The following is a 20,879-nucleotide window of genomic DNA, read 5'->3' on the forward strand; positions in this document are numbered from 1 at the left end:
GAGCCCTCAGCTGGCCTGCTGAGGAGCGAGTGAGCGAGGGAGGCAGGGCTGGGGTCGAGGAGAAGCCTGCCAGCCCAGCGCAGGGGAGGGGCTGGTGAAGAGAGGATTCCAGCTGTGGGCAGTGAGGGGAATGGTGCCCCAAATTTTTGGGTACCCTACGCAGCTGCGTATGCTGCATATATCCAAGGACAACCCGCGTATGCTGCATATATCCAAGGACAGCTGCTAATGAAGACATTTGTAATGTATTTCAATGAGACATTTAAAATCTGACTCATTTTAAACTGACATTTCTCTGAACTCTTGTAGAACTCTCCCGATATTTGCTCCCTTACAGTACTAGCCATTCTATTCTTTTCTTAACCAAGAAAGGTATGCAGCTACCCTTTCCTTCAACAACAGCAGATGATCTTTAGTTTAAAATTCATTCACTCATCCATATGTCACAGACATAACCGTTGTCTGAAGATCTGTACTATGGACCTACCAATCTTGCACAGTTGAAGGGAAATATCTGTGTTTTGGATTAATTATTTTGCAGTTCCCTGCCTCTTGTGGTAAATGATTTGGCAATGTAAATTAACATAAGACTGATTTTTTTAAATAATTTAAAAAATTCCTTAATTTAAATGATCATGTACTGCAGCATAGGCCTGGTAACAAAAAATACCAATATTGGTGTAATAAAGAGTAAGTACATCTGTATTAATATGTAAATTACAAAAGTGGAGTATGGTAGGGAACTAATCTGAGAAAATCAAGTGTAACCCACCCACCTTCTGGGTGTGGTGTTCTGTCCCATTCCATCTGAGACCACTTAGAGATTAATGAGTCTCTTCTACAGCTTTAGCTAAGGGCTATATGGCTTTTAGCTTATGCAGTAGAGGCTCATGCATTTAGCTTCAGACATCCCAGGTTTGATCCTGCCCGCTGATGACTGGGGTCTGTCAGTGTTACACAAGCAGTTTTGTTTTTTTTTATTAAAAAAAAAAATCCCACTTACCACAGAGCTAGTAATATGGAACAGTTTGGAATACACAATTCTTGAGAGGATTTGCCAGATCACAGCAGACAACTGCTCCAGCAGGTCTGGTAAATGAATGCTGCCTGAAGAAAGGAGAAAGAGCTAAACTTGCGGCAAATTTGGGGGATTACTTCCCACTTCAAATATGGAAGATCTGGGGCATCTCCTATGCTTTCATATAAATGAAGCAGCTGTAGGATAATGTGATTCAATTGTCCATCCGCCCAAAGGAGCCTCAGTGATGACCCTGTGCTAAGTCACAATTCTTTTTCCATACTCCCAGAGGGAGACTTGGGCAAGTCTGGAGAAGATGCCTGCACAACTGAGGGAGATTTGGGGAAGGTCTAGAAAATTTCACTTATATTTCAGGAGATTGGAGGCAAGGTTGTAGCTTCCCCTTGCCCTTCATCATGTTAAGTTTTGTGGCAGCTCTAAGAAGCCTCCTTCCCACTCACTCACTCCTAAAGGCAGTTCGGGGGGAAAGGGGAGCCTTCTCTTACTCTTGAAGGACAGTCTGAGCAGTTGCTTCCTCCCCAGATCAGAGACTAGGAGGCCAGGGCTGGATTAAGGCACAAGTACTGTTGGTTCAGGGTCCTATATACTGGGGTCACATGATAAAAACAGACTCTCAGCTTTCATTAAAAATATATTTCTATCCCACACCCATGTAAAGAAAAACTTGAAAACATGACCCAAGATGCCTGGCTGAGTCTGCAGACAGCCTGAAACAATAGCTTCAAGGGCTGTGAACTGCCTCAGCCATTTTAACTCTTCAACTTGCTGCCACCCTGGGGGGGGGGGGGTAGGGGGGGGGGGGTGGAGGCAGCACCTGGGGCATACCTAGGTCTCTAGATTGTCTTAATTCCTCCCTGGCTGTGGGCAGATCTGTTTACTCTTTTCTCTCTCTCCCCAGGAGGGAGGCTGTAAGGCGCCTCCTACCTGTAATTATTCAAAAACCTAAACCCAGGGTTTCATCTTTAAAACAATCATGCCCTTGGGACCTGTCTCCTGCACGTCAGGGATCGCAACACTGCAAAAAGAGGACTGAGGGGTCTCAGCTTCCCCACCCCAGGAGGGAGGCTTGAGGGAGTGAGTCACTTTCCTCTCCTCTCCTGTACGGGAGATGGTGATGGGGGTGCACCCCCTCTTTCTGCTCGCACATGAACACGGCTGGGGCTTTGCGGAGTTACCTCCGCTCCCTCCTGCCCCTACTAAGAAGCAGGCTGGGGTGGGCGTTACACCCTTGGGGCCCGGGACACACCCCACGGTGCGGGAGAGCTGGGCCGCTCCTCTCTTCCCGCGAGCGGCTCCTTTCCCTTTGGCGTTTGTGTCCTGCAGGAGGCGCTAGCGCTCGCGCAGCGGCTCGGCGCCCGTAGCTAGCGTGAGGAGCCGTAGCCTGGCGTTTGGTTGAAGGCGGCGGTTTCACTGCTGCTAACGCGCATGCTCTGCTCTCCTGCGTGCGCAACGGCTGCTGGTCTGTCAGCCCGGCCGGTTATGGCGGCGCCGCTGGAGCACGAGAACCAGGTTTTCCTGGATCTCTTCCACCAAGACGGGCTGGTGATCTGCGCCCGCGGCCTGGGCATCGACCGCATCCTGCTGCGCTTCCTCCGCCTCTACTGCGAGCCGGCCAGCCTGGTGCTGGTGCTCAACACCGGCCCGGCCGAGGAGGTGAGGGGCTGCTCTCCAGGGCGTGGGGAGAGTCGATGCCTACGCGCCTTCTTCAGGCGGGAGGACACTCCCTCAGGTCTCTCCTTGGGGGTCAGTTCCCCCGACCTGCCCCCAACCACCTCTCACGGGGGTGGGAACCTTTCCTCCCCTCCGTTCAGGGGGAGTGGGATATGATCGTCCTGACACATACATACGCACTCCTGTCCCCGAAATCCCCTCGCTGCGAGTGGGTTGCAATTTAAATCCCTTCCTCACATACAGACCTACCCACTTTAAAGAATTGGGGTGCGATTTCTCCCCCCAAACCTACCCCACTGTTCCCTCATATTCAGAGTGCATTCTTCTTCCTCAGAAGTTTCAAGTGGGGGCCACTTTCCAGACTGGGTATATCAATCATCTTGGTACCTTTAGAACTAGTTGTGACGGAGAGTTGCCTTGAGGAGTTGGTACTGAACCAATGCCTCAGCAGCATGGTAGGAGATATGGTGCAGCTGAAGTTGCCAATACACTTAAGTCTTGATCAGTGGTTATTAAAGATTGTGTTTCATTGATGGAGATATATGTTGAATGGAATTGGGCAAATACTGTACCCTAGTACTAGTGAACAGTCAGTCAAATAAAAACTTTGTTTGCTTTACTATTAGCAACCTGACCTAACTACCTGTAAACCTTTGTATAAGCAAATACTTGGTGGAAGGAGAGTGTTGAATACCTGTGCACATACATATATATCTGCATGTTTCTGTGCACTGTGTTGAAAGCCCTTAGTAAATTTGGAAGTGATCCAGTCAAGTAACAGAAACAATACTGAGGGCAAGTCTACACGGCAGCACTACATCAGCACAGCTACAGTTCGTCTGGTGAAGACGCACTATGCCAACAGGAGAGCGAGTGTGTAGGTCCTAATCCAGCAAGGCCAGGTTTACACTATAAAGTTAGATCGACAGCTATGTTATCCAGGGGTATGAAAAATCCACACCCCCTCAACAAAGTAGTTAAACTGACCTAGCCTCTGGTGCGCATAGCCCTAGGTCTACTGAAGAATTCTTTTGTTGACCTGACTAGCCTCTCAGGGAGGTGGTTTAACTGTAGTGATGGGAGAACTCCTCCTGTAGCTGCTGTGAGCAACACTGATTAGTGCTACAGCAGCAGCATTTCTAGTGATGGCATAGTTTCGGGCACATGCTTAACTTTAAGTGTAAGTATTGTCCTGCTGAAGTCAATGTTTGCAGGATCAGATCAGGGTCCCAGTAACTGGTCACACAGCATGAAACACAGAATAATTAGCAAGCTGTCCATAAGCTAAAATATGTTTGCATAAACTGTTTTTTGGACAATGGAAATTTGTGAATAACTAATGACCAGAAAGAGTATAAAATTGTTGAATAAATGAATAAAATTGCCAATCTTTAATACTTAGTTTAATTAAGGAACTGTTTGCCCTCTCTGACCTCTTCCCTTTTTTATGTATAGAACATTTTTTTTTCCGTCACTTTATCTTTTTACTTCATTGAAACAAGGCAAAGGTGTGTGTGGGGAGAGGGAGAAAATCTGCTGGCACTTTTCAAGAGTAGATATGTTAATCCTGGGAAACTGGGCAAATTCTAAACCGGGTAATTGCATTCTACCTATGGAGATTTCGCCTTCAGTTTAGTTGCATAAATATTCTTCTTACCATCCTTTTATGTTGTGTAATGATGCTGATTGTTAATAATTAATTACTACATTTCACCACATGGTTGGATTTCAGTGTAAAATAAAGTGACCCTTTTGTTTAGTCCAGTGGTTTTCAACCTGTGGTCCACGAACCTCTGCTGGTCTGCAGACTATGCCTAAGATTTTCAAAGGCATCCACACCTCCAGTCAAAATTTTTAGGGGTCTGCAAATGAAAAAATATTGAAAACCACTGGTTTAGGCTATGTCTACACTACGGACCTTACAGCAGGATAGCTGTACCGCTGTAAGGTCTCCCATGTAGCCGTGCTTTGCCCGCAGGAGAGAGCACTCCTGACAGCATAATTAAACCACCCCAACGAGCGGCATTAGCTGTGTCCAGAGGAGAGCCTCTTCTGCTGACATAGTGCTGTCCGCACCATTCTTTTGTCAGTGAAACTTATGTTGGTTAGGGGTGTGATTTTTTTTCACACCCCAACCAACAAAAATGGTAATACAGACAAAGCCTCGATCTGTGTGTCCATTTTTAAGAATTTTGAGATCTTTTAGGATGAAGGGCCTCAGACAAATGTAATATAATACATAACCACAGAATAATATGATTATGATCTTATTTATATAGGGCTTTTCATCCTAAGGATCCTAAAACACTTTTAAAACAGATACATAGACTACACAAACAGGTCACTTTATTCTCTGCTGAAATGCAGCTATGTGGTGAAATATATTCTTTGTATTGTAATAGTAGCCCTACTCATGGATCAGGACCCCATTGTGCTAATCACTGTACAAACAGAACAGAGACAGTCCTTCACTCTTTTAATTATCTAAATTACTTTTAAAAATAAGACTTAGAACAGGGATCGGCAACCTTTGGCACATGGCCTGCCAGGGTAAGCCGCGTGGCTGGGCAGGCCGGTTTGTTTACCTGCTGTGTCTGCAGTTTTGGCCAATCGCAGCTCCCACTGGCCGAGGTTTGCCGTTCCAGGCCAATGGGGGCTGTGGGAAGCGGCGGCCTGCACAGACCTCGGCCCACGCCGCTTCCCGCAGCCACCATTGGCCTGGAGCGGCGAACCGCAGCCAGTGGGATCTGCGATCGGCTGAGCCTGCAGACGCGACAGGTAAGCAAACCGGCCCAGCCAGCCAGCCAGGGGGCTTACCCTGGCGGGCCGCATGCCAAAAGTTGCCAATCCTTGACTTAGGGTCTTAAGTCCCTTGGATGCTTTTGAAAATGTTACCCATAATACTTGACCAGAAAAATATATGTTGCATCTAGATATGTAGGTAATCGTGGCTCATGATTACTACTTTGTAGATTTTTGATGGCAGCCCCTGAAAAATCAATAAGAATATAGAAATCTATAATTTTTTGCATCTGTTTAATCAAAGCAATTACCCTGGTGAAATACTGTGTTTGTGTTTGGTTTAGGAGTATTTTATTGATCAGCTGAGGTCAGATGGAGTTGTCCATCTTCCTCGGCGTGTTACCAATGAAATTACAAGCAACTGTAGATATGAAGTTTACACACAAGGTGGTGTCCTCTTCGCAACAAGTCGAATTCTTGTGGTGGATTTCTTGACAGATAGAATTCCTTCAAATCTTATAACTGGTAAGAGTTTAGTGAAAGCAAGCTAAAAATTTTCTATTTATATTCCTTTTACTTCACCTATACACACAGGGTTTAGTTCTGCAACCTTTACTTATGGGTAGTCCAACTGATGTTTGTAAGGGCTGAAGAATTAGGCCTTTGTGAAAGTTGCAGTAACAATGCCTGTGTTAAAGATGATGTGAAAAGCTTGTGGCGTTTTATTCTGCTTTATATAAATTAGACTTGAAAGTTGTTGTGTGTTTTTCTACTTGTTTTATTAATATTAGAATTTTAGATCTTGTCTAGCCTAGAAGACACACTAGTGATTGGAGAGCTAGTACAATAATTACACAAGACCCCCAAAATTGAAAATTGGAAGGGAAAGGAATTTTTAGCCAGACAATAAAATTCTGGATTTTGTTAATGCTTAAACATAATTGATTAATGAACACTTTGGAGAAAGTGAATCTCTGTTACAGATATTCCATCACTTCAATAAACATGTGAGAGTTCCCACTATGTTAGAACCTTTAAGAGGTTTTACAGCAAACCGGGGTAGATGAATCTTAACATTCTTGATATTTCTAGTTTGAAGAACGAATAAAGATGGGAGTTGGGAGGTTCTTTAGGCCTTCTGTACAACAGAAATAACAAAAAAGGCACAAACCAATTTTTAAATGCTTTGCGGATCATTTATAACTTGGTCTTTTATTTTGATGCTATTACCACAAGATGTCAGTGTCACCGTAGCTATTATAGTTTCATATCTTGCTGTACACATTGGTTGGAATATTAGAAATGGTATTGGATATAATGGAAAGGATGGAATAATTCTAGAAAAATATGTTTGTGAAGTTCTCATTCCTTTTTAAATGTATCTGATATCTCTAGACATGCAAACAGTGTATCCATTTCTTTTATGAAAAAAAAAAATCTTGCATTTTACAATCTAAGCATAGATTATAAGGCCAGAAGGGACAGTTGAGATCTAGTCTGAAGTCTTGCATAACACAAGCCAGAGGACTTACCTGAATTTAATTCCTGTTTCAAGTCCCATAGCTATGGCTGAACTAGAGAAAGTCTTTTAGAGAAAACATCCAATTGGGATTTAAAAACTTCCAGTGAAAGAGAATCCAGCAAAACCCTTGGTAATATGTTCTAATGATTAATTACTCTCTCTGTTAAAAAATTACTCTTCATTTCTAGTCTGGACTTGTCCAGCTTTAACCTCCAGCTGTTGAATTTTGTTATATACCTTTGTCTGCTAGACTGAAGAAACCTCTGTGATAGATATTATGAACACATGAAATATTCAAAAACTATTGTGTCAACTGTATACATCAGGGGTTCTCAAACTTCATTGCACCACAACCCCCCCTTCTGACAGTAAAGTTACTACATGACCCCAGGGGGGTTGGCACCCGAAAGGGGAAAGGGGGCTGCAACCTGAGCCCCATTGCCCCGGGTGGGGGTGAAGCTTGGGCTTCAGCTTCAGCTCTGGGTCCCAGCAAGTCTAATGCTGGACCTGGCAACCCCATTAAAATGGGGTCTTAACCCAGTTGGGGTCTTGACCAACAGTTTGAGAACCGCTGGTATACATTATATGTATTTTGAAGAGTTTGGATTATATTCTGGTCCCATGGGGGAGTTACAGGAGTTTCCTGCAAGAACTAAAATCACTGGTAACTTGTGGTGAGGGAGGGGTAATAAATGTAAATCCCTAGGCACATAAAGAAGTCTGGAGGAGTCTCACACACCCTACCCCGAGGGAAATTGCATATTCTAGTTTGATCTGATTGAAGAAGCCTGGCAAACAAAGACGTGAGAAATGTATAATGTGACCACCCTGACATGGAGACAATCCATGAACTGGCATGGTGCTGTGATGACAAGAAACAGGCCCTGTGGAAAGGGCCTTAAAGACTTTGAAACCTGCCATGGTCTTCATGTGGAAAATAGATGATTGCCAGCTAAGCTAAGGACTGCATGTAAATAGTTTATTGTTTTTAAGATCTATTTTTCTCTGTAATGATTGTGTTCTGAATAAATAATACTTTGCTTTACAAAAGCTGCCTGGTCACTGGTTAAACCCGTCATTGCCCCTGAGAGAGAGAAGAGTTGCAAGTGCTGAACTAAACTCAGACTTGCTGGAATAATTGTAATGAAATGAAGGAGGAATTGTAGCCTAAATACCCAGTCTAGAAGGAGAGAGTCACAACAGTTTGCTCCAAGAAAGGTGACAGCTAGAGGTCTGAGTCTTAAGCAGGTGCCTTTAAGGAAAGGGTCAGAGGTGCAGTTTCTTCAGGAACAATGACACCCTCTATTTTCAAATTTCTGTTCCCCATGGAGGTATTGCTAGACTGTGATCAAGTCACCTCTTGTCCTTCTCTTTGATAAGCTAAACAGATTGAACTCCTTGCATCTTTTACTAGAAGGCATGTTTTACAATCCTTTAATCGTTCTTGTGGCTCTTCTCTGACCCCTCTCCAATTTATCAACATCCTTGAATTGTGGGCACCAGAACTGGACACAGAGTTCTGGCAGTGGTTGCACCAGTGCCAAATACAGAGGTAAAATAACCTCCCTACTCCTACTCATCATTCCCTTGTATACCGATCCAAGGATTGCATTAGCCCTTTTTGGCCACAGCAGCACACTTGGGGGCTCGTGTTCAGCTGATTATCCCCATGCCCCCAAGTCTCTTTCCGAGTCACTGTTCCCCAGGGTAGAGTCCACTCCTGTTGTAAAAGAATAGCTTATATTCTTAATTGCTAGAGAAAAAGAGATTTTATTACAAATTCACACATTAGTAATAGATGGTATATAATCAGCATTGCTTGAACAATGAAACAGATAAGTATTTTTAAGCAGTTTATAGGAATGTAGTTGTCTTTAAATCAAAGTAGCATATATTAAATTCATTAGAAACTGGCCAATTGATATCAAATTAATTGTAAGTGCACATCCTGTGGGAGCATTTCTAATGGGGTCCTACGGGTTCTTGGCCCAATGCTATTCAGTATCTTTATTAATGAGCTGAAAGAAAATATAAAATCATTACTGATAAAGTTTGCAAATAACACAAATTTGTGGAGTGGTAAATAATGAGCACAGGTCAGATCTGCAGGGTGATCTGGATCACATGGAGTAAGAAGTTACTCAAATGAGCCCATGCATTTTAATATAGCTAAATGCAAAGTCACATATTCAGGAACCAAGAATGTAGGTCACACTTATAAGATTGGGGGCACTCTCTTTTGAAATGCAGTGACTCAAAAAGTATTCAGGATCATGGTGGATAACCAACTGAACATAAGCTTCCAATGTGACATGGTAATGGAAGAAAGTAAATGTGATCCTTGCATATTTAAGCAGAGGAATATGGAATAAAAGTAGGTGAGTGGTCTAATCACTGTTATGTAGAACATTAGTGAGACTGTTACTAAAATACTGTCAGTTCTGGGGCCCACACTTTGCAAAGGAAGTTGAAAAATTGGAAGGAGTTCAGAAAAGTACTAGAAGAATTATTAGAAGTGTGAAAACTTAATGTAATCATACAAAGGCATAACAAGATCAATGGCTGGAAGCTGAAGCTAGTCAAACTCAGACTAGAAATAAAGATGCAATTTTTTTTAACAGGAAGGTGATTAATCATTAGAACAACTTACCTAGGGATATGATGGATTCACTGGAGTTTGAAGTCCTTAAACCAAGATTTAGATGTCTTTCTAAAAGAGATGCTGTAGCTTAACCAGCCTGTCTTCGCTAGGAAAAAATACTTTTTAATGTGTGTTAAATAATGGGTTTAAATTCTAGTGCAGACAAGGCAAACTGTAGTTTCAACTGGTTTTATCTGGGTGAGGTAATCCCTAGACTCATCCGTATGGTTTACCTCAATCACCTAATACATGTTAAAAGTACAAATTGCCTTGTCTACCCTAGCATTTTAACAATTGTTAGAAATACACCTTTTTTGGTTTCAGAGTAGCAGCCGTGTTAGTCTGAATTCAGAAAAAGAAAAGGAGTACTTGTGGCACCTGAGAGACTAACAAATTTATTTGAGCATAAGCTTTCGTGAGCTACAGCTCACTTCACGTAGACATTGCCTTGGTGAAATTCTATGGCCTATGTTTTGCAGGAAACAGACTAGAATCATAGTGATTCCTTCTGCCATTAAAAATCTATGAAAATCATAAAAAATATGCTAAAGAAATGTCTTGAGGGGTTCTTTCATCATGAACAAAATGTCATCAGGTGTTTCAGTTCTGTAGGTTACAACCTTTTTGTAGATAAATTAATAATGTGACCTTTAAAATCCCTACACTGCAGTGTGATAATACTGTGTTAACTTCTAATTTACCAGCATTTTAAATTCTTAGGATAACTTCTAGAATTTTCTAATGCAACTAAGAATCCAAATTAAGCCCTACTGTTTTCCTTTTTTGTCTCCTTTCCATTTAAGTAGAAGTATTTTTTGTCTAAAGATGCCTCATTAACACAGCTATAGTGTTCAGGAGGAGGGGGCTTGAGAACTGTTTCGACTGGTCCTACATGATTCCATATTTGCAGCATATGACAGAAGATTTAAATTCCTATTGCTGTTTAATTGGCAAAACATTAAAAGAATAAAGCATTCTTGTGGAAAAAATAGACCCAATATTTTAACTTTTTTTTTCCTCCCCATTTGTGTAACTTGAAAACCTCTTATTCTGCCAGGTATTTTGGTATACAAAGCACACAGAATCATTGAATCTTGTCAGGAAGCATTTATCTTGCGACTCTTTCGCCAGAAGAACAAGAAGGGGTTCATCAAAGCCTTTACAGACAATGCCATTGCCTTTGATACTGGCTTTTGTCATGTGGAAAGAGTGATGAGAAATCTCTTTGTACGGAAACTTTATCTGTGGCCAAGGTAAGATGCCTTGCTACTTCACAATGTATTTTTATTAACTGAGTCTTGTTTTTTGGATTGTGGTAGTTTTTCATAGGTTTATGTCTTCAACATCGAGGTTTAAATCAAAAGCTAAGATCTTCTTTTAAATGTGTATATAAAGTCTGAAGAATATCTGCATTTGACTGATGGAAACTAAGGCACAGAGTTTGATTTGCCTTAGGTCTCATAGTGAGTTAGAGCAAAGCCCGGAACAGGATTGAAATCTCTTGTCTTACTCCAGTTGAGACAATGAACATTGCAGAGAAATTTTTTTCCATTGGATAGGAAAGTCATCTTTTGTACCCCACTTTGCTGTTTCTTTAGCCTACTCTCAAGTGGTCCACTCACCTTTTCCTTCTTTGTTCTGTCACATGCCACTGTAAGCAGTATCTTCAGAAGCTTTTGTTTTAGTTGTAGAAGGGAGCAAAAGTGGGCTTAATTGGGGTAGGAAAGGGTGAACAGTGGATGTGCACAATGCTCTCGCTTCTAAATCATGAAATCCCCTGTACAAGTTGGAGATTCTGTGGGTCAGGAAGATGTGCACTTAAGTTTAGAGGGAGCAGACAAGACGAGCTACTGCTCCTCATGTCGTACTCCATTATCAACATTAATTCCCATGTATGTAATGGGGTATAGAATAGCCGAGAGGAGCATTATAAAGGGGTCCTGATACTTGTATGGAGGGCTGGGGGGTCTACAGGATTTATTGGTGGATTCTTGGGCTACACCGGATTTAGATACCCTATTCTGCCTGTTATATGGGATTTTTCCTTTCCACTGGATTGCAGGATTTGGCCCATCCATGGTTATTCTGTGGAATACAATACAACCACGTTTATCTGACTCACCCTTAACCAGCTCTCCGTATTTACCAAACAACCAGGACTCCAGGGCCATAAGTGGATGATCGCTCCTGTAGCCCATAGATGGTGCTGCAGCATTGCATTTTCCCATTCTCCAGTTTATCTGGAGTTTTGATTATCTGATCTGGCCCCAGTCCCAGTTAGACCGGATAAATGGGGTTCTAGTATATAATATTGTAATTCTCCATCTCCTTATGTGTATGAGCTTTGTTATTCTATGGATACTTGACAAGGACTAATACAGGTGTGATCAAAGCATAAATAGTTTCTTGAGGCTGATCGTACACACTGGCAACTAGCCTCACTTCTATAGAACACAGTGCACTTTTCAGTTAGCTTAGTGGTTTAACTTACACTGATTCTAAAACTCATTTTATGTGAATGTATTAAATAATTGTGGCACTAAGCCTGTAAGGGTTCTGTACTGCTCATATAAATCTTCATAAGCTATTTTCTCCCTAGGTTTCATATAGCGGTGAATTCATTTTTAGAGAAACACAAACCTGAAGTGGTGGAAATACACGTATCCATGACCCCTGCAATGCTCACTATCCAGACCTCTATACTGGACATCCTGAATGTGTGTCTGAGAGAACTCAAACGCTATAACCCAGCTCTTGAAGTAGAAGACTTATCATTAGAAAATGCTATTGGAAAACCTTTTGACAAGGTAAATTTTGTTTTTGTTTGCTATGATGTAACTGTAAAGAATGCAGGTCATTTTACTAGTTAGCATTCTGTACAATAATGTACTGTTATAATTCAAAAAATAAGTAGAAGCAATTTAAAACCTCACCTTCAGCATGCTCATTGCCATTGTAAAAGGAGAATTGTAGTAATCTGTAGTGCTGACTGTGTGTAGTTGCCACTGTAAAATTAGTAGTAATCTCTTTGGGGCGAGGGACCATCTTTTGGTCTATGTTTGTACAGCACTTAGCACAGTGGAGTCCTGCTCCATAACTAGGGCTATGGTAATACAAATAATAATAATAATGGGGCAATTTTTAACATTGTAAAAGACTAAATTATTTCTGTGTAGCTTAGCTACTTAGTCTTCTTTATTATGTTTAATTCCTTATTTTTTAGTAGTTAGCTATATCGAATGGAAAATGAAGATTTTATAATTACCCTCTGTTACTGTGTACTAATGTATGCCATGTTGTAGTTGTGTTGGTCCCAGGATATTAGGAGAGCCAAGGTGGAAGAGCTCAAAGCTTGTCTTTCTTTACCAACAGAATTTGGTTCAATAAAATATATGACCTTACTGTGTCATAATAGCATTTTAAAGATTAAGATGGCTGTACAGTTTCTGCTCAGAATATGTCCTTAATATTAAAGAAGAGTATAATAATGTATACAGTATTTCTTTCTTGACAGCATGTTCATGTTCTTATTAGTAGGATCTCTCCTATGCATGGAAAGCAGCATATACCATGGTGTATTTGTTTGTATCGAGTTGCTGTATGTCATTAACCATGTTTTGTATTGCCATTGGTAGTAAAGGCTGCAACTTGGTTGATGTACTTCTGCAGAGTACCACCACACATACTTCAACATTCACTTTGTGACACGGTTTACTTACGTTCATTATCTCTGTTTTTATGTTAACATTAGGCTTTCTGGCTTTTTGTAGAAAATGTTTTTGTTTTATAAAAATACCAAAATTGTCCATCTCTAGGGTGCTCGTCTGTTATGAGAACAAGATGATATTATGGTGCTTTCTTCTTTCACTGAATAAAGTGTACTGAAGTACTAAGGCCACAGGGCAGCTCAGAGTGAAATTAGATAGGTATGCTTTGTCTCTTCCTTCTCCCAGCAGCTGTGGTTTATTTAAAGGAAAATCTACACTTAATGCAGTAGAGGAGGCAGATATCTTGTTAATTGTCAGTATGTTTTATATAAAATCGCATATATTTCACTACATTTCCAAGATACTGGTTTACCTTACTGTTAAATATTATAACTATTAAATACGTTTTTAGTTGGGTACTTTTGGCAAAGTAACTATAATGTGTTTTGTTATAACGTGTTTGTTCTGTACACTTGTAATGGTACCTGTACCTGGATACTATGGGCCTGATACAATGCCTATAAAATCATAGAATTGTAGGAGTGGAAGGGCCTTGAGAGATCTTCTAGTCCAGTCCTGTGCACTCAAGGCAGGATTACGTATTATCTAGACCATCCCTGACAGCTCTCTGTCTAACTTGCTCTTAAAAATCTCCAATGATGGAGATTTCACAAACCTCCCTCAGCAGTTTATTCCAGTGCTTAAAACCACGGCTGACAATTAGGAAGTTTTTTCCTAATGTCCAACCTAAATTGCCGTTGCTGCAATATAAGCCCATTGCTTCTTGTCCTATCCTCAGAGGTTAAAGAGAGCATTTTTCTCCATCCTCTTCCTTGTAACAACCCTTTTATGTACTTGAAAACTGTTCTCATGTTCCTCCCTCAATCTTCTCTTCCCCAGACTAAACAAAACCCAATCTTTTCAATCTCCCCTTATAAGTTATGTTTTCTTAGATCTCAATCATTTTTGTTGCTCTTCTCTAGACGTCTCAAATTTGTCCACATCTTTCCTGAAATGTGGCACCAGAACTGAACACATACTCTCAGTAAGGCACTAATCAGCATGGACTAGAGCAGAAGAATACTTCTTGTGTCTTGCTTACAACACTCCTGCCGATACAGCCCAGAATGATGTTTGCTTTTTTTTGCAACACTGTTAGTGTTGACTTATATTTAGCTTGTGATCCACTATGACCCGCAGATCCTTTCCAGAGTACTACTTCCTAGGCAATCATTTCCCATTTTGTATGTTGTGCAACTGATTTTCCCTTCCTAAGTGGAGTACTTTGCATTTGTCCTTATGAATTCCAATCCTATTTACTTCAGACCATTTCTCCAGTTTGTCCAGATCATTTTGAATTGCAATCCTACCCTCCAAAGCACTTCCAACCCTTCCCAGCTTGCTGTCATCTGCAAAACTTTATAGTGCACCCCTTTATGCCATTATCTAAATCATTGATGAAGATATTGAACAGAACTGGACCCAGAACTGATCTCTACTGGACCCCGCTGGATATGTTCCTTCCAGCTTGATTGTGAAACCACTGATAACTACTCTCTAGGAATGGTTTTCCAATCAGTTTGTGCACCCATTTATACTAGCTTTATCTTGGTTGTATTTCCCTAATTTGTTTATGAGGAAAAGGTCAATGCGAGACTTTATCAAAAGCCTTACTAAAGACAAGATATACGGACAGCTACCTCTTTCCCCTCTCTCAACAAAGCTTGTTTACCCTGTCCCCCCCACCAAGCAAAGCTGTTTAATGTTGGTTGACATGATTTGTTCTTGACACATCCATGCTGACCTGTTACTTATTCACCTATTATCTTCTACGGATGTCTGCAGATTGACTGCTTCAAATATTTGCTCCCTCTTATCTTTTCCGGGTCCTGAAGTTAAGCTGACTGGTCTGTAATTCCTGGGTTGTCCTTATTCCCCTTTTTATAGATTGGCACTATATTTGCCCTTTTTTCAGCCTCTGGAAACTCACCCATCTTCCATGACCTTTTCAGAGATAATCACTAATGGCTCAGATTTCCCAGTCAGCTCCTTGAGTATTCTAGGATATATTTCATCAGGCATGCCTGGACTTGAAAACATCTAATTTGTCTAAGTAATTTTCAACTGTTCTTTCCCTATTTTAGCCTCTGATCGTACCTCATTATTCAATGACATTCATTAAGTTAGATGCTTCAATTGCTACTAAATTTTTCTGGTGAAAACAGAAACAAAAAAGTCATTTAGCACTTCTGCCCTTTCTACATTTTCTGTTGTTGTTCCTCCCCTCCCCTCCCCTCCCCTTGAATAATGGGCCTACCTTGTCCTTGATCTTCCTCTTGCTTCTAATGTATTTATAGAATGTTTTCTTGTTACCCTTTATATCTCTAGCTAGTTTAATCTCAATGAAAGTCAGTAGAACATTCAGTGGACATTGATTCAGGCCCTAAATCTATTACAAAGAAAAGGGGCTGATGTGTAGTGCTCTGTGGTTTTTTGCAGATCATAGAATATCAGGGTTGGAAGGGACATAAGGGACCTCAGGAGGTCATCTAGTCCATCCCCCTGCTCAAAGCAGGAACAATCCCAACTAAATCATCCCAGCCAGGGCTTTGTCAAGCCTGACCTTAAAAACTTCAAAGGAAGGAGATTCCACCACCTCCTAGGTAACGCATTCCAGTGTTTCACCACCCTCCTAGTGAAAAAGTTTTTCCTAATATCCAACCGAAACCTCCACCACTGCAACTTGAGACCATTGCTCCTCGTTCTGTCATCTGTTACCACTGAGAACAGTATAGATCCATCCTCTTTGGAACCCCCTTTCAGGTAGTTGAAAGCAGCTATCAAATCCCCCCTCATTCTTCTCTTCCGCAGACTAAAACAATCCCAGTTCCCTCAGTCTCTCCTCCTAATCATTTTTGTTGCCCTCTGCTGGACGTTTTCCAATTTTTCCACATCCTTCTTGTAGCGTGGGGCCCAAAACTGGACACAGTACTCTAGATGAGGCCTCACCAATGTCGACTAGAGGGGAACAATCACGACCCTCGATCTGCTGGCTATGCCCCTACTTATACATCCCAAAATGCCATTGGCCTTCTTGGCAACAAGGGCACACTGTTGACTCATATCCAGCTTCTCGTCCACTGTAACCCCTAGGTCCTTTTCTGCAGAACTGCTGCCTAGCCATTCGGTCCCTAGTCTGTAGCGGGGCATGGGATTCTTCCATCCTAAGTGCAGGACTCTGCACATGCCCTTGCTGAACTTCATCAGATTTTTTTGGCCCAATCCTCTAATCCTGTCTAAGTCCCTCTGTATCCTATCCCTACCCTCCAGCGTATCTACCTCTCCTCCCAGTTTAGTGTCATCTGCAAACTTGCTGAGGGTGCACATCCACGCCATCCTCCAGATCATTTATGAAGATATTGAACAAAACTGACCCCAGGACCGACCCTTGGGGCACTCCACTCGATACCGGCTGCCAACTAGACATGGAGCCATTGATCACTACCGTTGAGCCGACAATCTAACCAGCTTTCTATCCACCTTATTGTCCATTCATCCAGCCCATACTTCTTTAACTTGCTGGCAAGAATACTGTGGGAGACCATGTCAAAAGCTTTGCTAAAGTTAAGGAACAACACGTCCACTGCTTTCCCCTCATCCACAGAGCCAGTTATCTCGTCACAGAAGGCACTGGATTAGTCAGGCATGACTTGCCATTGGTGAATCCATGCTGACTGTTCCTGATCACTTTCCTCTCCTCTAAGTGCTTCAGAATTGATTCCTTGAGGACCTGCTCCATGATTTTTCCAGGGACTGGGGTGAGGCTGACTGGCCTGTAGTTCCCCGGATCCTCCCTCTTCCCTTTTTTAAAGATGGGCACTACATTAGCCTTTTTCCAGTCGTCCGGCGACCTCCCCCGATCGCCATGTGAAAATAACACAAAATAAAACAAAGATTAAAACGAAAAAATTTACCCCGCAGTGGCAGCGACCTTGTGTGCTTGTCCACAACACCACTTGGGTTTGGCCTGGCCACCCTTCTATCATCATGACAAAAGGGCGGTCATGCCAAATTTGAGTGAGTGGTGGCTGCTATCCCGTTTTACAGGTAACAACACCTCGAGCAGGATGCCTGTCCGATCCCCACAATACAGGTAACACTGTTCCAGGGTGAGTGGGGGATAGGCTTGCTCTGCAACCACCCCCTCAAGGGTCTCTACACCACAGAGGCAGGAATCAACACACATATCCTCAGGGTCTCCCCTCCCTCCTGGGGCAAGAACCAAACACACTCCAGGGCCTCCCACACCCTGGGGGGCTGGAACCATACACCCTCCCCATGGCCTCAAGCCGTGGGGGAGGAGGGGAGGGAAGAATGAACAAGAATTCCTGAAACATAAAACAAAATATATTTTAAAAAGTTTCATGAGGCTCTACTGATGCATTGTGTTTGCAACACTTAACTTCCAATTATATTTCTAGACAATTCGTCACTATTTAGATCCTCTTTGGCACCAACTTGGAGCTAAGACCAAATCTTTGGTTCAGGATTTGAAGATATTACGTACTTTGCTACAGTATCTAACTCAGTATGATTGTGTCACCTTTCTTAACCTTGTGGAGTCATTGAGAGCAACTGAAAAAGCATTTGGTCAGAATTCAGGTATGAGTTATGAGTATAACATTCTAGAAGTGAATACATGAGTGAAACCTTGATTTTTTTTTTTTTGAATAATCAAAAACCCGTACTAGCCATACTAAGGTTTCTAATTAAGCTTATGTACTTAGCCATAAGGATGGAGGTTTTATTGACAGTTAATGCTTTCACCCTCCCACTTAACTGCTGTTACTTAATGTATAAAATATCAGAAACTTGCATTTGTGTATCTTGCAAAGCAGTAATTATAAAACAAGCACGTAGGACAACTGTTTCACATGGAAGATTTGGGGCTTCTTTTTTTGAGGGGGTTGAAGTGGGCATGTTGCAAATACCTAATTGACTATTAATATTGTCTTCCTCCACCTTTAGGATGGCTATTTCTTGACTCTAGTACTTCAATGTTTGTAAATGCTCGAGCGAGAGTTTATCGCATTTCAGATGACAAAATAAGTAAGAAAAAGCAAAGTATCTGAAAAAATGGATATAAAGAGGGAAAAGTATTGTGAGCATTTCTAATGCTGACTTCTTTGTGGACCAAAAAACTCAGATTCAGTGAATTTGTCTTTATTCTGAAGTATGTTTACTAAAAGATCCCTTCAAAAAATCTTCTTCAGCCAAGTTACTTCATCTCTAAATGTCAGATTCCCATCTGTAAAAGGGGGATAGTGGTGCTTAGCCTCTTTTTAAAGTATTTTTGTGATGTACTACTGGAAAGCCTTCTATAGGTGTTAGGTACCATTAGTGGTTTGTAAGGAGTTCTAGGGGCAAAGCACACGCCGACCTACTAGAAGTGCTGAATTTACTCCATGCAGGACTATCTGCTGTTGCTAATTATAAATCCAAAATATAAATCAAAAGTTCTTAGTCTGTACACTTAAAAAGATGGGTTCATAACTTCAGAAAGAAGGCATGAAATTCACTGGTTTGTTAGTTCAGTTTACAAAACTATGCTGTTCTAATGTCTGTACATTTGTATTACAGTATCTCCTAGAGAACCCCAACTGAGATCAGGACCCTGTTGTGCTAGGTGCTGTCTAACACATTGAGATATAGTCCTAGCTCCAGAGAGCTTACAATAGACAAGACAAGAAATGGGAGGGAAGCAAAGGTACAGAGAGGTAAAGTGACTTGCCCAGGTTGCACAGCAGGTCACTGGTGGAGGTCCTGTAGAATTGTTCTTGAGCCACTAAAGTGTTTAGTTTAATATTAGTCTGATGTTATTTTCATTTTATATAAGTGTGTGTATAGTCAGTTATAAAAACAATCTTATAATTAAGAGTTTTTAAATTGAAACAAGTAAAATATGAATGTTTATCTTTGCTTCAAAATACCATTTGTCCCTATCTATAAATAGGTTTATGTGATAGCTATTGCCTTCCTCCATCCCCCAGCATAACAAGTTGCAAATGTGGGCTGTTGTTGAATTTGCCAAGAGCCGTTACATTATCAGCATCTAACCCATTATTTTGAAGCTCTTAGGAGTATGTTGACTGTGAAAGCTGCTATATTAAATTAATTCTCCTTTATTGTATTTCAGAACTGAAAAGGGAATTGGTCTTAGAAAGCAACCCAAAGTGGGAGGCCTTAAGAGAAGTATTGAAAGAGATTGAATCTGAGAACGAGAACAAGAACAGTGAGGATCTTGGTGGGCCAGGTGAGAGAGTACTAAATGTTTCTCATTTGGTTAATCTTTCTTTTAAGAGAACAGAACTGAAATTATGTTTTCTGAAATATATCATACCAAAGTACTAGATGTGTAATATTTATGAATTTGAGAGAGAAGTTCTGTGTAAAATAAAAAGGCCTGAGCTTTTGGAAGCACTGTAAATTTATGAGCTTGAAATGTGCTTTTGAACACATTAACACATGAAAGTCCATAACTTAAAATCAGTGTTGCAACCAACATTTTGTGTTGACTATTCCTTTATGATTGGCACGTGGGTATCCTAGCTCTCTCCCACTCTGTCCCCTGGTGCCATGGTTGCCACCATCTTATCTTTTCACTGTCTATTTTCTTATTCTTGTTTCCTTTCTGATATGCCTCTCTTTTCCCATGCCCCACTAGCCCTGATGGCTTCCCACCGATCTTTCCTTTCTTCTGCCTTGTTTGACCTGGTAGGGATGCTCTCTGCTACCCTGTGAGTGCCCTCTTCCCACTCCTTTTTGCCACGCAGTACTTTAAGGAGCAAACCTATGCAGTATCACCTGAAGGAGTCTGAGAATGCACACAGGGACTCTAACTTGTGGAAATACCTACAAGTTGGGAGCATGCCTGCCTTAAAAAAATATCTCTTAAGCCAACCAAGCATAGATATGGTAGTCAAGTGGATAAAACAGTACCGACTATTGAATATTTTTACCCACGACTGTCTTCTCCTCCCACCACCACCACCTTCACTATCTCTCATGGTTTCTGATTAGAGACATCTGTGAAGTGAAACAGATTAGGAGCCTATCATTCCTAGTCCAACTAGATCTAGAGGTAGCACATTGCAGATGTGTCTACTGAAGGAGTGTTTTGCCAGGATAGGAATGCTGATATACTATACCAGTAATTGGTCGTAGTGTGGATACTGCTATAGCCACAAAGCAGTGGTTTGTAATGATATAGTATAAATGCCTGCCCAAGTGGAAAAAAGCTATCCTGGTAAAAGCATAGTTTTGGCTGGTATAATTGCCTCTATGCTACGACATAGCTGTGCTGGCAAAAGTCTGGTTAGGGCTCACACCTCTTTGAGCCCCTGCAATGACACAGTTATATTAGTAGAAGTCTGTCATGTAGACGTAACCCAGTGATTTAGCAGCACAGGTCCATTGAGTTTTAATGGAAACATGTGCTTTTATAAATCCCACCCATAATCTACCTAGATTTAAGATATTTCCTGGATAGGCTGACTC

The 20,879-nt window shown here is 41.5% G+C and overlaps 1 protein-coding gene across 2 annotated transcripts in view; it reads left to right on the top strand.

Moving 5' to 3' along the window:
* Positions 1-2,456: 2,456 nt before the first annotated feature.
* Positions 2,457-20,879, top strand: part of ERCC4 (ERCC excision repair 4, endonuclease catalytic subunit) — a 29,901-nt gene continuing 11,478 nt past the window's right edge. Inside the window, exons 1-6 of one of the 2 annotated variants that reach the window (XM_043523838.1) lie at positions 2,457-2,692; positions 5,797-5,977; positions 10,673-10,868; positions 12,215-12,422; positions 17,804-17,984; positions 19,519-19,635. In XM_043523838.1, the coding sequence (XP_043379773.1) occupies positions 2,465-2,692; positions 5,797-5,977; positions 10,673-10,868; positions 12,215-12,422; positions 17,804-17,984; positions 19,519-19,635 (1,111 nt within the window). In that variant the 5' untranslated portion in view covers positions 2,457-2,464. The remainder of the gene's footprint in view (positions 2,693-5,796; positions 5,978-10,672; positions 10,869-12,214; positions 12,423-17,803; positions 17,985-19,518; positions 19,636-20,879) is intronic. The other variant, XM_043523837.1, reaches the window with a different exon arrangement.

Source organism: Chelonia mydas, chromosome 10 (genome assembly GCF_015237465.2).
Source record: "Chelonia mydas isolate rCheMyd1 chromosome 10, rCheMyd1.pri.v2, whole genome shotgun sequence".
Lineage (NCBI taxonomy): Eukaryota > Metazoa > Chordata > Testudines > Cheloniidae > Chelonia > Chelonia mydas.